Genomic DNA, 16,393 nt, shown 5'->3' with positions numbered 1-16,393 from the left:
GCTATAGAAAGTACTCGCGATACTCATTTATCTGCATTCTGTTTGCTTTAACTATTCCATAAAAATTTATTTCCCACTTTCATACTAAAATATAAATCTAGCCTTACTGATATTCACCCAGCATTTCTTTTTTGGCAATGTTTATATATATTTGCTTCACACCTCTGATAGCTTTCCCTGTCATATCTTGGCCAAGGGCATAGCCTATTTAAGTATAAATATGTATGTTCGTGTTTTCATTTTTAGAGTGAGAAATCCTATCACTGATACAAGTTGAGAGGGAGCATTTAAAGGCTCATTGGGAAGAGTTTGGTCTTTTATACACTTCAGCTGAGTGGCAGGAAAAGGCAAGTCACCCCCTCCCTGAACGGAGTTTTTCATAGATCTCCATCTTTGTGATGGTGTGAAGTCATTATGTAGCAGTTGGCTCTGATATGCTTGCACAGACACAAATTGAGTCCGACAGGACTGATGTCCCTGGGATGTTGCTGTCATCTGAAATGCTGGCATGAGGATGGAAGCAGCAGAAGCAAGAGAAGGAGGGGGAGAACTGATTCCTTTGGCTTTTACAATGAAGGTTTGAGATTTCTAACAGTTAAAAGCTGTGAACTGCTTGATAAGTTGTTTTCCAGATGAGATTGATAACATTAACAGTTCTGGAACAGCTGGCTAGCTTTTGGATTCAAGAAGATGTGTTTTAGTGTGCAAATTACATCTCCATGCTACCCACAAATATGTCTAAAAGAAAATCTCTCTGGTGAAATGGTAATTACAATAATTTCCCCTTTTAGTTTTATCTTTCCTGCATTCAAACTGTTTTTGCATAGCAGTTCAGTGCAGAAGATAATATCTGTTTTATTTTAAATATGATCTCATACTCAAGTTTGGTATGAGAAAAGGCACCACAATAGAGTATCTGCATTACAACTCTTTTAAGAGACAAGTTATTTTAGTGGATTAGGTTATATCTGAGTATCTCTACTATTTCCTATCTAGAATTTTCTGTGTGGTTTAAACATTTGTGATATGTGAATATTAACTATATGTAGTTTCATTTGGTAAATGAATTCTGGTAGCCACTCTGAGGTTATCACAAATATAGAAGCAATAACATGATATAGCCTTTCTATTTTCTTTTCAATTAAGAGCTCTCTCTCTGTAAGGGTATGCTAGTCTTTTTTTTTTTTTTTTTTTTTTTTTTTTTTTGGTTTTTCGAGGCAGGGTCTCACTCTGGCTCAGGCTGACCTGGAATTCACTATGTAGTCTCAGGGTGGCCTCGAACTCACGGCGATCCTCCTACCTCTGCCTCCTGAGTGCTGGGATTAAAGGTGTGCGCCACCACGGCCGGTATGCTAGACTTTTTAAAAGAACAATTATTTATTACTAAAATCATCATGCTGTAAGTGATTGCCTGGGGTCCGTCATCACTTCTCTTTCTTCCACCTCTGCTAAGACTATTGGGAATTTTGCTATGGCCTAATGGTAGTGTGTAAATCATCACTGATTTAGATGTCAGTAGTTCCTCCTGCAGACTCATTCTATAGTGTTCCTCTACTCTATAGCACAATGGAGCCTGTTTCCAGCAGGCTGAGTAAAGAGCACTGGGCTTAGCTTGGCATGTAAGTTTTTAAGCTTGAACCATTTTGTTTTGTACAGTTGTCTGTTTTCATAATTTATACCTCATTCCAACCCAGTGGCTTTCAAAATACAGTTCCTGAACTGGAACTTTAGCACTGTCTGGGAATTTGTTAAAACTGCAACTTCTTGGGGACCACTAGAGAACTACTGTTTTGTATAGTATTGTACATCAAGACACTCTGCTCAATGGTACCTTTTCTACCTTGTGTATAGAAGGTTCTCAAAAAGAGCTTTGTGGATTACTGATTTTACCATAAGAGTACCCTTGCCCAGGAGACTTATAAGACATCCTACTGATACAAAGAGTGTCATGCTAACTGCTGTTTTGACTTTGAAGTCAATCTCAAATTGAACATTGATGTTTCTGCTAGGAAGAACCAAATGTAATGGTGTAAAAAATTCTCATTGATAGTATTTAGAAGTGAATTATCCTTGTCATCTCACTTGTGCTTAGAAATCATCGTCCATTCTTCTTCCATTAATAGACTTTTATCCTGCACAAAAGAACGTCTCTTAAATTTTTCAATAGCTCTAGTATGCTTTCTTCTATTGATGTGTTCACTAGTGTTTTGTACAATGTGGTGCACGCCTTTAATTCCAGCACTTGGGATGCAGAGGAAGGAGGATCATAGTGAGTTTGATGCCAGCTTGAGACTATAGAATGAATTCTAGATCAGCCTGGGCTAGAACAAGACCCTACCTCAAAACTCAAAGCAAAACAAAACAAAAATAAAAACAAACAAGAAGATGGGTTAACAGCACAAGGGAATTCTCAGTGCCTAGAGCTTAGCCACCTATCAGTGGCAATGCTAAGGGACATCACAATTTACAGATGAGCTTATTTTCCAGTGCAAAGGCAGGACAGCTCCAGAGTTTATTGGGTTTTATAGTGGGTTGTAACCCTCCTTGGTGTAATGGACCAGTAGGAAAAGAGAGAGAAATCTAACCATCATTTTGTTTTCTTGCCTCCTCCCTTCACAGGCTCTGAAAGGGCTCTATCTGAAGTTTTTGAGCCGAGGACTCACTGTGGCTGGAACTGTGGTTTCCAGCTGTCAGCGTGGGCTGTGACAGGCTGCAGGATGGCGTCCATAGCCAGACCTCTGTGGCTGCTCCTCATCTTCTTCCTCCACGCAATTGCCGAGAGTAAGCTATTCTCCCCTTTTCTAAGGTTTGCCACTGTAATAGGTGGTTTTGTTTGCAGTTGGCTCCAGGCTGTGGGCCTCTGAATACATTTCCTTTGGAAGTAAATCATGATACACTGTGGGATCCTCCTTGGCTCTCAGCCAGCCTTTGAAAAGGATTATTGATGGGACTTCCCTTTCTACTTCCTCTCTCATTTAAAGGCCTCTTTGCTTGTGTATCTTTGTTTGCTCCTGCTGTTTATTTTTACTTTTACATATGTTATATACTTCTTACTAAGCCTAGTGACAAAAATATTTGGAGACCAATGAGATACTCAAACTGAGCCCAACTGGTTGGTAATGTCAATGAGTAAACATTATTCAGACCCATTATAAATTTCTTTTAGTTGTAAGGATACATCTATGTTTAGAAAAAATGTACAATGTCACATTGAGCCCAATTAAACTTCCAAGCCCTGTGTAGCTGTCACAGCAGCTGTTCTGATGTACTGTTTCCGACAGCTGTCGTGGAGTACAATATTCACAGAAACCAAGCAGAACTGACAACTTGGTGGCTGGATGGAGGGCCTGGAAGTGGAAGAAGATCTGGTGGAATACAGACATTCAAGTTTGGATTTCTGGTCTCAATTTATGAAATGGGTATCATAATTAATTAGATTGCCAACTAATGAGGAGTTCATATCTCCTCTATAATTAAACCATCATTAGGACAGCCTTATTTATGTAGGGTTCCAGCCTCAATGTTTCCAGCCTCATCTATCTTGTGGCTTCTGGGACAAGATAATTCTGGGAAAAGGTCTATCTCTGGCATGTCTTCATTGACATGTCTGTATCCCCAGCATATGTAGCTCATATGTGAAGTGGTCACTCTCTTTGGGATTCCCCTGGTACTATTAAAATGTATAACATCTGTAGTCATTAACTTTTCCTCTCACTGACTATTCCAGAGAGATGAAATTAGATTCATGTTAAGGGTATTGCGAAGACAAGGATTCTGTGTCATCATGGGTCCTTCTTATTAATTGTGTTTTGACAAGAGTTCCAATAGCGGCCAACTGCTTCACTTAAATAGGGGCTCTGTTTTCTCAAGGGATAATTCAAGGAATGAAAGAAATAACATTATTAATTGGATACATATGGAACACAAAATGCATGTTTTAAACTGAACCTTCTCTGGTTAATGACGTATATACTCTTCTAATTAGCACCTGGGAGTATTGGTTTAAGGTGAAGCCAAGGAATTTCTAGTTCAATGCCAGGAAATAATTAACTGGGAACTAATCCAAATGTAAGATACTCTTGTTTTAAAGGCATTTGTGTCAACTCTTACTTTAAAATTAAAATATTAATTTATTTTGTTAGACATGAGAAATATCTCTTTATTCATTCAATGTCAGATAAAGCCCCAAAGTGAGTTGTTTTGCTATTGTTAATTTTTGGATAAAGCATACTCATACCCTAGAAGCATATTATAATGTTATATCACAGCTGGAGATTTTTCTAGAAGTTTCCAGGTATAATTCTTATATATCTGTGATGTTATCTTTCCATCCAGTAAGAATGCTCATCTGCTTAGATTCATGCTTTTGCTTCATACTATATAATGGAAGGCGGCAGAAAGATGTCTACAATTTAGAGACAAAAACTGTTGAAATTATGTTCTAAAATACAATGTAGAATACAGATGGTTAATTTCAATTCTTTTTACTCACCCTTTTCTCCTTCCTTCCTTCTTCTTTTATGTTTGTCTTTCATGGCATTTAAAATTTTTTTTTGTTTATTTTTATTTATTTTTCTGAGAGCTACAAAGAGAGAGAAAGAGGCATATAGAGAGAAAGGGCATGCCAGGGCCTCAAGCCACTGCAAACAAACTCCAGATGTGTACGCTCCCTTGTGCTTCTGGCTAATGATATATGTAAGTATGTATATGTATGTGTGTGTGTGTGTGTGTGTGTGTGTGTGTGTATACACACACACACACATACATACACACATGTATATATATATTTACATGATATCAACTTTCAACCTCTGGATATCAGTTGTCAAAGAATCCATTCCCTCGCTCACTACTTGTTGCTGCTAAAGAGAGAGGGGATACAGGGCTACAATTACAGGTATGTGAAACCATGTCCAGTCAGTTAATGTGGTGCTGGGGATAGAACCAATGGCTTCATACATGTGGGATAAGCACTGCACCTACCAAAGTACATCCCAGAACCAAATCATATTTTCTTGGCTTCTGACACAATATAACAACAAATGCCTCAAATAGCACTTAATGCATTCTGAGGAAATAGCTATTAAATGAATTACTGAATTCATAGAATGAATGATTCAGTGAACAAATAAATAAAGAAATTGAACAAATCAAAAAAAGAAAAAAGGAAAAAAAAAAAGAGAGAGGGGATAGACTTAAGTTTCCATTAGCCTTGCCTTTGTTTTCTCATGGCTGGCTGGTTGCACTGTCTCTTTTAACAGATTCCTTAGGCACTGTGAATAGCATGTTTACCCTGACAGTTCCAAGTGAAGGCCGAAAGTTAGCCATACTTTTAAATGTACATTTTAAAAGAAAGAACATGCATTAGTAATCTGTGGGAATGTGTTTGTTTCAACATATGATCTAACTGGAGATATACTTTTAGTGCTTAAGACTGTTTGAAAAACAATATATAAAATAGGATTCAGATTATAACAACGTATTGTGACTACATTTTCTCAAAGCACTTTAAAAATTAAAAACCTTATAAATATCATTCAAGGAATAATAACAATATTGTACTATACATTGCAGGAGGGGGGTCAGTACTCATGCCATTGGTTTGATTCCTTATTCTTTCATCAGTGCATCCAGACACACTTTTTTTTTTCCCTTACTTCTGTGCTTCCTATTGGCCTAGAATATCCAGGTGTGTGTGTGTGTGTGTGTGTGTGTGTGTGTGTGTGTGTGTGTGTTGAGGTAGACACCCAATGCCTTTCACTAGCTAGGAAAGCCCTCTTACACTAAGCCATTTCTCAAAACTCAGTAGTAACTTCTCAGAGATATTTTATAACTCTGAAAAAATATTTCTAAAGCCTTTTTCTCTTTATGGATGGGAAGAAGCTCCTCTAGTTTACTACATTAATTTAGTGTATCCAAATCACTCTCTTGATATAGTAAAAGCTGAACAGCTCAGTGTCAGGATCTAGTGTGTTTTGTAGAAGTCCAGAGCACAGTGTTAGGTGTGGTGGAGTGGCATTAAGAATGAGAACTCTTACCAGTCATAGTTCAAACGTAGACTGAAAAAGTGTGATAAGATACCTGTAGCAGAAAATTATAGTATTTTCAATGGCCAATTTATAATGCGTTACAGGTCCCACTATTACTTTAAAACGTTAGATGTGTATGTGTATGCTGTTTCTTTACACTGTTCTGTCTTTTGCTCAAGGAGAATTTGCTATTATTTTTGAAACAGTTTTTCTACAGGAGAGCTACAGTCTGAGAGCCCAAGTAGACATTTGGTGAAACATCATGACTACCTTTTGCATAGCTCTTACTTAAATGAAGAAATTGGCCAATTTTGCAGAAACTCCTATCAAGACACAATTAATAAGAAAGCGGCAGGGGTTGGAGGCGTAGCTCTGCAGTTAAGGCTCTTGCTTACAAAACTTCACAATCTGAGTTCAATTTCCCAGTTCTTGTGTAAAAATAAACACAAAACAACACATGCATCAGGAAAGAGTTCATCTGCAGTGGCTAGAAGCCCTGTTATTCCCATTCTCCATTTCCTCTGTCTGCCTGTCTCTCTCTGCTTGCAAATAAATACGAATATCTAACAAAAAGAGGCCAAGATGACACAGAATACTTGTCTTCAAAATATCTTTAATATGAGTCAGATGGCTTTCTACTTTCCATTCAACAGTAGGATGCATAAACATTAAAGATAAATTTAGACTGTTTCATTTAGCCAAGTGTTAGTATAGCTTCTGGTAGTTTGATTTCAAACATACCTTAGGTTTGATATTCACTGGTCACTGCCTTTAAATGAAACTAACAATACATTCAGTCCAAGAACCATTGATGGCATCTTTCTTTAAGGCTGCTGTCACTGCATTGAAATCACTTGTACTTAACACCTGAACTTAAATTTGGGCCATTCTCACAGGGCCTTAGATTTTGTCAGAATGGTTAGAAACATAATCATTTATAGTTGAAGCCACATGTTTAGTTCATTCATTTCCTGTTGCCTTTGATCATTTTTTTATTATTTAATATTTTTTATTATTTTTGTATTCAGCAAATATAGGCAGTTTGGTACCATTATTAGGCTCATCTGTGACCTACCCCCTCCACATTAGCCCCTCCTTATTGAGGTATATGGGTCGTGCATTGTGGAGTTAGCCCACAGTTATTGGTACAATAAATGTCTCTGCATATCATGACCCAACATGTGGCTCTGACATTCTTTCCACCCCCTCTTCTGCAAAATTTCCCTGAGCCATGTTGGGTTCATTTTTGGTCTGCTTCAGTGATGAGGTGTTGGGGGCCTCTGAGGCTCTGGCTCTCTGATTTGGTAGGAGTTGATTTTTCTCTGTGTTGGTCTCCTTCCCCCTTGTGCTGGTATCCGGTGCCTTTGATCATTTTTCATCTCCAGTGGTAAATGTGCCCTCATTTTCCTTCTTTATTGTTTAGAACCTTACTGTAGTCACCACACACCATATTTGTATCTTAGATGAAAGCAATATACTTCCTCCTCTTTGGTATTATGTCACTATGTCTCATTGAAGTTTTAAGTCTCATTGACATCAAAGAATGATGTCAATGCTTTAAGATAAGCATAGTTACCTTCCGTGTTTCTTGATGGAAATCCTGTCTGAAGCCACAATCTGATTTAAATTCTGGCTGAAACTATGGTATATATGTTCTTTGCCATATCCTCACTATTTTTAGAAATTGGATGATGAAGATATTGAAATGATAGTTAAGGGTTACTGTGGTGGTTTGATTCAGGTGTCCCCAGTAAACTTAGGTGTTCTAAATGCTAGGTTCCCAGCTGATGGAGATTTGAGAATCAGTGCCTCCTCAAGGCAGAGTATTGTTGGGGGCAGTTTTATAGGTGTTACAGTCAGTTTCCCCTTGCCAGTGTTTAGCATGCTCTCCTGTTTCTGTTGTCTACTTTATTGGGCTAAGAGGTGATGCCCACCCTCTGCTCATGCCATCATTTTCCCCTGCCATCATGGAGCTTCCCCTGTAGCCTGTAAGCCAAAATAAACCTCTTTTTCCCACAAGCTGCTGTTGGTTGAGTGATTTCTACCAGCAATGCGAAACTGATAGCAACTTTAAAGTGGTACCAGAAGTGGGGTTGCTACTAAACACCTGACTGTGTGGTTTTTGGCCTTTTGGTGATGATTTTCAAGATGAATATGGAAGGATTTGAAATCGTGACCTAAGAGATGTCTTACAGTGCTGTAAGTACAGCTTGATGGACTATTCTGGTCAGAGTTGAAAGACATGAATGGGAATCTTGGTGTTATGCCTGTGTCGTGAGCAGTTGTGCAGGGTTGATTTGTGTAGAAATGAACTGGTGTGAGCAGTGGGATATGGTACAGAAAGAAAAATATTTGACTGGACTGCTGGCCATTCAGCTGCGTTAGAGAGATTACAATCATTCAGATTGGACCAGTTTACCTGCACTGGTGCAAGAGGAAGAGTGTAGACTCTTTTGAAGGGGTCTGAGTGCTGAAGGAGTTTGTTTTATTCATTCCTGGATTAACAAATTGGCACCCTACCTGGTATCGTGGAGTATAAGAAATACAGGAAAGAGAGGGTCATTTAGTTTGCAACATGGTCTTGTGTTTTGGAAATGGCCCTGGGCAGTGTGAAGCAGGTTTGCTGGCTGCCTGCAAGCAGACGTCATGGGGCCATGGAGATGAACTGTGGATTGCAGTGGAGACTCCGTGGAGATGATGGGACCACAAGATGGCTGCTAAGGAAAGCTGCTGGCCCCGATAAAGTTTTCCAGGACAGTAAGTAACCTAGCTATAGGGGCAGAATTAGAACTCCAGAGACTTGTTGTTGGTTAGAAGTAGAGACTTGTCACTTGCTAGAGTGGTTGAATTTGGGGCTATAGAGTTTGGTGTTTGCCCTGTTTAAATTATGTATTGCTTGAGTACCTCTTTACTATGCCCAATGCCATCTTTTGCAGTGTAAATGTCTATTCTGTGCCATTATGGGTATTTTGAGGTTATTTTTTGGTATTATGGCTTATTTAAAAGATTTGGACTATGGGATGATTGAACATCATTGGGATTGATAAAATCTATGGGGACTTTTAAAGTTGGATGAATGCATTGCATTTTACATCATGTATAGTTATCAGTTTATGTGGACCAGAGTCAGAATGTGGTGGTTTGATTCAGGTGTCTCCCATAAACTACTTAGGTGTTCTCAATGGTAGGTTCCCAGCTGATATAGATTTAAGAATTAATGCCTTCTGGAGGCAGTGTATTTTGGGGGGCAGGTTTATGGGTTTATAGCCAATTTCCCCATGCTAGTGTTTGGCACAGTCTCCTGTTTCTGTTGTCCACTTTATGTTGGCCAGGGTGTGATGTCCATGTTGTACTCATGCCATCATTTTCCCCTGCCATCATGGAGTTTACCCTTGAGCCAGTAAGCCAAAATAACCCTCTTTTTTCCACAAGCTTCTGTTGGTTGGGTGATTTCTACCAGCAATGTGTACCTGACTACAACAGATGCCATAATGTCTACTTCTTCATTTTTGTGAGGATTAAATAAGTTCAAGTAAAACATAGGCCAGCAGAAGATAAAGAGTAGGTGTTTAAAAAGATGGTAGGGTTTCACCAACAAGCACTATTAGTGAGCACATTCCTTAAGTACTGAACTGTATGTAATTGCTTTATTTGGCCTAGAGATCATCAAGATTTTCCAGGCTTTCTTGTTTGATGCTAGCTTTGCCATCTTGATTTTTTTTTTATTGTATTTTATTTTTTTGCAATGGGTGGTGGTAGAGTTTTTGAGGTAGAGTCTCAATCTAGGTCAGGCTGACCAGGAATTCACTCTGTAGTCTTAGGGTGGCCTTGAACTCATGGTAATCTTCCTACCTCTGCCTCCTGAGTGCTGGAATTAAGGACGTGCGTCACCACAACCGGCTCCATCTTTAATTTTAATAAAGTCATAGACATGTAAGATTCTTTTAAAAATATTATGGGCCATTTTTTCATATAAGTATAGAATGTGTTTTGCATATATGTAACTATATAATGTTTTTTGCACATATGTGTTCCATATATTATTCTTATAAATCTTTGCCCCAGGAATTCAACCAAAAAAAAAAAAAATCAGAGAAATACAAAGTACATCTGCTTTAGTCAAACTTCTAACAGAAGCTCACTTCTTATAATTGTTATTTACAACTTAACATGGCTTGAGTGGATTGGATTATAGAAGGTCTTTGGTCTGGTCACTTCTGGTGTTAAAATTTTCTGAGCTGATTAGAGGAAGGAACTAGAGATATTTACTGTGAGCTAATGTATGACAAATAGTCCAGAAAGTAAAGATGGATATGAATATAGTGGGAAAAAAGTGGATATTCATATGATAAGAGATATATCACAAGCAAAAAGCAGTTTTAAAGTTTTTTTTTTTTATTTTTATTGACACCTTCTATACTTAAAGACAATAATCCATGATATTTCCCTTCCCTTCCCCACTTTCCCCTTCACAACTCTGCTCTCCATCATATCCCTCTCCCTCTCCATTATTCTCTCTTTTAATTTGATGTCATCATCTTTTCTCCAATTATGAGGTCTTGTTTAGGTATTTCTAGGTACTGGGAGGTCATGTATAATGGGGCCTATTTCTGTCTGGACAATAGCATTGTAAGGAGTGGTACCATTCCTTTGGCTCTTACATTCTTTATACCACCTCTTATTCAATGGACCGTGAGCTTTGGAGTGGGTGGTAGAGATGTTTCAATGCTATAAACTCCTCTGTCCCTTCTTCTTAGCACTATATCGCCTTTTGAGTCATCCTAGTGGCCATCACCATCTGAAAAGAGAAGCTTCTCTAACCAGAAATGAGAGTAGTATTAATATGTAAAGGTGAACATTAAGTGTAGTGCTTTCAGGGCAGTTTGGTGAGAATAATATATGCATTTAGCCAGACAAGACCAGGCTTTATACACCTAAGGCTCATGACCTACATTGCCACACTCTTTTGATTAGGTTTTCAGTACCAGGCAGGTATTCACTCCCATAAAGTGGGCCTTCAGTCCAATTTGAGAGTAGTTGGTTTCCCTCAAAGTATACATGCCACTATTGCACTCATTCTGCCATTTGGCTTCTCTGGCCAAATTTGAAGCTTCCAGTGTCCACTTTTTTCATCACTGATGAGTTCTGTCTTTCATAGGGCTACATACAGTGCAACTTTTTCCAGTTTTCAGTTGGCTGGTCTACAAGGAGAAGGTTTTCTGCTAAGCACCAACTTGATTTCTCAGTTACTTTTCCACTCAAGCATGTGTAGTCCTCAGCAATAGGGTCTTATAATATGTTTCTCATGGGAAACCAAGGGCCTTGGCAATAGCCTGTAATGTTTTGGAGGCAACAGGGACCTCCATGGCCAACAACTCACTGGAAGGTATCCAGTCCCTGGCACTGAAATGTTTTTCATAACAGTATATGTTTTCTAGATGTGCCATTATTGGAAAAAGTACGTTTTCATATGTTTTATTCAGAATATCTTGAATTTAGATTGATCCTGCCCCCCTGCCCTTCTCTTATATAATCCCTCCCACTGACCTCACTTAGGCCTTCCCTGCCCTTTAATCTGTTCTTCTACTTACATGTATACAATACCATCCCCTTAAGTCCTTCCCTCTCCTCCCTCCCTTATAGCTTTATTCTAGCTTACTGGCCTCTGCTACCACTTTTTTGGTTCCAGCTCACACACAAGTCTATACATTTGTAGCTAGGATCCACATATGAGAGAGAACATATAACATTTGGCTTTCTGGGCCTGGGTTACCTCGTTAAGTATAATTCTTTCCAGATCCATCCATATCCCTGCAAATTTTATAATTAAATTTTTCTTTACTGATGAATAGAACTCCATTGTGTAAATGTACCATATTTTTATTATCCATTCATCCATAGATAAACATCTAGGCTGGTTCAATTTCCTAGCTATTGTGAATAAAGCAGCAATAAATGTGGTTGTATAAGTATCTCTCAGGTACTGAGTCATTAGGATATATACCTAGGAATGTTAAAGGTAGATCATATGGTAAATCTATTTTTACCTGTCTCAAAAATGGCCACATTAATTTCCACAATGGCTGTACCATATTACATTCCCACCAACAGTGCAGAAGGGTTCACATCCTTTTGTTCACATCCTTGCCAACATTTATTATTTGTTTTCTTGATGGTAGCCATTCTGACAGGAGAGAGATGAAATCTCACAGTAGTTTTAATTTGTATTTCCCTGATGACCAAGGGTGTAGAACACTGTTTTAGATGTTTATATGCCATCTGCATTTCTTCTGGTGAGTATTCTCTAGTTCCATAGTCCATTTCTTTAATTGGGTTGTTTGATTTCTTATTGTTCTGGTATTTGAGTTTCTTGTATAATCTGGGTATTAACCCTCTGTCTGTGTAGCTGGCAATTATTTTCTCCCATTCTCTAATTACAGTGTCTCAGTGGTTGATGAGTGATTTTATTTCCTGAGCAATTAATGTTATATTCAGAATGTCATTGCCTATGCTAATATGTTGAAAGGTTTCCCCTATCTTTCTCTCTAGCAATTTCAGAGTTTCAAGTTAGATATTAAGGTTTCTGATCCACTTGATTTGATTTTTATACATGCAGAAAAACAAGGATCTCTTTTCATCATTCATTCATTCATCATATAGATATCCAGTTTTCCTAGCACCACTTGTTGAAGAGGCTATCTTTTATTCAATGAATATTTTTGGCATTTTTATTAAAAATCAGGTGGCTATAGCTGACTGGATTGACATCTGTGTCCTCTATTCAATTCCATTGATATACATGTCTGCCTTTGTGCCAATACCATGCTGTTTTTATTACTGTGGTTTTGTAATATAGCTTAAAGTAGGGTATGGTTATACCACTAGCCTTATTTTTGTTGCTCAAAATTGTTTTGGCTATTTGAGGGTTTTTTGTGCTTCCAAATGAACTTTTGGAATTTTTTTGTATTTCTGTGAAGAATTCTATTGGAAATTTAATGGGGATTACACTAAATGTGCAGATTGCTTTGAGTAAGATTGACATTTTCACAATATTGATTGTCATTTTGTAGTGTTTTCTGTTTTCCCTTCATTCATTTGTTTTAACTGTTATTTGAGTGTGGTTTATTTTTTCTATTTCCTCCTGTGTGTTTTGTTTTCTCCTCAGCATTAAGAATTCCTTCAAATATTTTCTGTAGAGCTGGTTTAGTTGTCATAAATTACTTTATCTTGTTTTTGTTGTGGAATGTCCTTACTTCTCCATCAATTTTGATAGATACTTTTGCAGGATAAAGTAATCTTGGTTGACATTTGTTACCTTTCAGAACTTGGAATACATTAGTCCAAGACTTTCTGGCTTTTAAAGTTTGTATTGAGTAATATACAGTTATTCTGATGGGCTTGTCTTTGTAGGTGACTTGATATTTTTCTCTAACTGCTTTCAATATATTTCCTTTGGTTTGTATGTTTAGTAGTGTAATTATAACATGACGAGGAGGGAGAAGTTCTTTCCAGGTTTTATCTGTTTGGTGTTCTTAAAGCTTCTTGTATCTGCATTGACATTTTTTTCCCCTATTTGGGGAAATTTTTCTTCGGTGATTTTGTTGAAAGTCCTACTAAGATTTCTAGATTGAAATTCTTCTCCTTCTACTATGCCCTGAATTCTTGTTTGATCTTTTCATAGTGTCATGGATATCTTGAAATTCCCATTCATAACTTCTATTAGCTTGTCTTTCTCTTTGTGGGACTTTATTAGGTCTGCCACTTGGTCTTCTGTTTACATATTCTGTTCTCTCCTTCATCCATTCTACTGGCAAAACTTTCCACAGAGCTTTTTATTTGACTGACTCTGTTCTTTAGAGCTAGAATTTCAGCCTGGTTTTTCTTCAGTATTTCTATTTCCTTTCTCATGTGTTGTAATGACGTCCTTATTTCATTAAACTGGTTTCCTGTGTTCTCTTCAGGAGTTTGTTTTATATTTCACAACTGTGTCAAGTATTTTAAGGGAAGAATATTGGAAACTAAATGATTTATCTTTCATTAAGAAATAGGAAAAAATATTCCTCAGAGAGTAATTACTTTCCTTTTAAGTAGTTTTAGAATTGAAAGCACAAGGAAGAAAGGAGGTTTGATATGAAAGTGGAGAGGGGGATTCTTGAGGTATTAAGGTGAAGTAGCACAGAAAGGAGGGGACATAGTCATTAGGAGAAGTGAGTAGGAAAATCAACCAAAACTGTGTGTGAACATGCTATAAGGAGCCTATTGTTTTTAAGGTAATTACAAAGATAAAAATGAGAACAGTAAATTCAATAAAAATATATATGCATTTGATATGCACACATAGCCCCCATGATATATAATTACCATACACAATCAAATCCTCAAGTTGATATTGATTCAATGCTATCAGCTGAACTAAAGACTTTTTTCAGATCTTACTACATTTTAGCATACTCAAGATGTTTTAAATTATATAGTTTATTAAATTATGAAGCATGGAAACCTCTTAGAGAATAAATTTTAAGGTATTATCTTAGATGAGTAGAAGTGAAACTCTGACTGAGAAGAGCTATTAGTACTATAAAAAAGAACATCCTCATATACCCATGGAAAAGAAGAATCTAATTTATTCAGGGCTTGGAAAGAAAGGGTATTACTGAATCCCAAGCACTGAGGAATAAAAATTGAAGTTATGGTGGATAGTTAGATGGACACTTGTTAATACAAGGCATCACAGAACATATGGTAGGTCTTGGTTTTTATTTCAGGAACTGGGTAGATTATTGACTTATTTTAAGTTATAATATGAAGTGATTTATATTTTCAAAAGGTGGATGAGGCTTTATGGTAGAATATGTTCTGCCAAAAAGCAAGGTGAATGTTAGAAAGAAATGGTTGAACTTAAGGTGGTGAAACTGCCTTGGCACTTTAGCAAAAAGTGTTAACTGACTTTTGAGAAGAAACATCTTCAATACTTGAATCACTTACTGACTGTTATAATTTGGTGTGTGAAAGAAAACAAAAACATACGGAGGGCCCAAAGGACTTGAGGCATAGATAATAGTTTATAAATCATTCATATCAAATATAAATAATCATGTAGTTTTAACACCTTCTATATTTTTCCCTCCTCAAATATCTATCTACTGTTAAGAGTTCATGTTTTGAGCCAGGCGTGGTGGTGCATGCCTTTAATCCCACCACTTGGGAGGCAGAAGTAGGAGGATCACCGTGAGTTCAAGGCCACCTTAAGACTACAGAGTGATTTCCAGGTCAGCTTGAACTAGAGTGAGATCCTACCCCCCCCAAAAAAAATGTTCATGTTTGTTGTTATTGTTATTTAGTTCAAATATTAAACTTTATGCTACTATTTGGTAAATATTTGGAATCTAGACTCAGTTTCAAACCATGAATGAAATACCTTGCTATGAAAGATATTCTCTTTTGGTTTGTTCTATCACAAAAAAATATATAAATTCATGCTGTAACTTAGATAGGTTTCATAGAAGCCACAATATAATGCTGTGACAATTGCTTATAATAACTAGTTATTAAATCTATCATATAAAATATATAGCACGTATATGTTTAGCTTAATAAAACAGTTTGTGTGCTGGGACTAAAGGCATGCACCACTTTACAGATGATGGAAATATAATCTTTATAATCATCAGTTTTTATTCAAAAGAAACCAAGGGTCAGAGCAGGTGATCTGCTAAGAGAAAAAAGATAAAATCATGAGGAAGCTCTTAGTACTTTGTCCTTTGAACATTGTGTCTAGGGAAGAGGCAGAATATTGTTAATCAAAGCAAAATGCATAGCCAACTTAACAGGGGGCACATGATGTTGCCTGGCATGAAAACCTGAGGTCATCCAGAACCTATGGCCTTTCTGATAATCACAGTGAGGAGGTGGACTATAGGAGGAAAGGTTATATCATGTCCATGATTGATTCACTGTGTAAAATTAGAGACTAGCTAAATGACTTTTAATTGGCTTCTATCCATTTTCAAATGAAGAAGAAAATTAAAGAACTATCAATTTGCAAAATTTTGAGTTCTGCATAACTTGTGTCTTGTAATAAAATGATTTTCACTTCTTTATAGGTTTCCTTTTTGCTTTATTTGATAATCTGATTCTATGCTAAAAGCAGTAAGATCTGCTTTCAAGATTTCATCATAAATATGATAATACCATCTTTATGATCATGGTGTGGTAGATTGCAAATCATGGTACAAATATTCCCCACTCCTCTCATGAAGATATAGTCTGATTCTATTTCCTGTGTGTGTGGTGGGGGGGTGTCCCTTCTCTGGTCAATAATAGAATGAAGCAGAAGTGACTATGTTTTCTATGGCTCTAGTGAT

The 16,393-nt window shown here is 37.2% G+C and overlaps 1 protein-coding gene across 50 annotated transcripts in view; it reads left to right on the top strand.

Moving 5' to 3' along the window:
- Ptprd (protein tyrosine phosphatase receptor type D) overlaps positions 1–16,393 on the top strand; it is a 2,343,620-nt gene that overhangs the window by 1,916,697 nt on the left and 410,530 nt on the right. For all 50 annotated transcript variants that reach the window (XM_045148487.1, XM_045148550.1, XM_045148541.1 and 47 more), the window contains one exon: positions 2,620–2,781. In XM_045148487.1, coding sequence (XP_045004422.1) covers positions 2,718–2,781 — 64 coding nt within the window. In that variant the 5' untranslated portion in view covers positions 2,620–2,717. The remainder of the gene's footprint in view (positions 1–2,619; positions 2,782–16,393) is intronic.

This window comes from Jaculus jaculus, chromosome 1, assembly GCF_020740685.1.
Source record: "Jaculus jaculus isolate mJacJac1 chromosome 1, mJacJac1.mat.Y.cur, whole genome shotgun sequence".
In the NCBI taxonomy this organism is placed as follows: domain Eukaryota; kingdom Metazoa; phylum Chordata; class Mammalia; order Rodentia; family Dipodidae; genus Jaculus; species Jaculus jaculus.
This window is presented reverse-complemented; position numbering and strand designations above follow the sequence as displayed.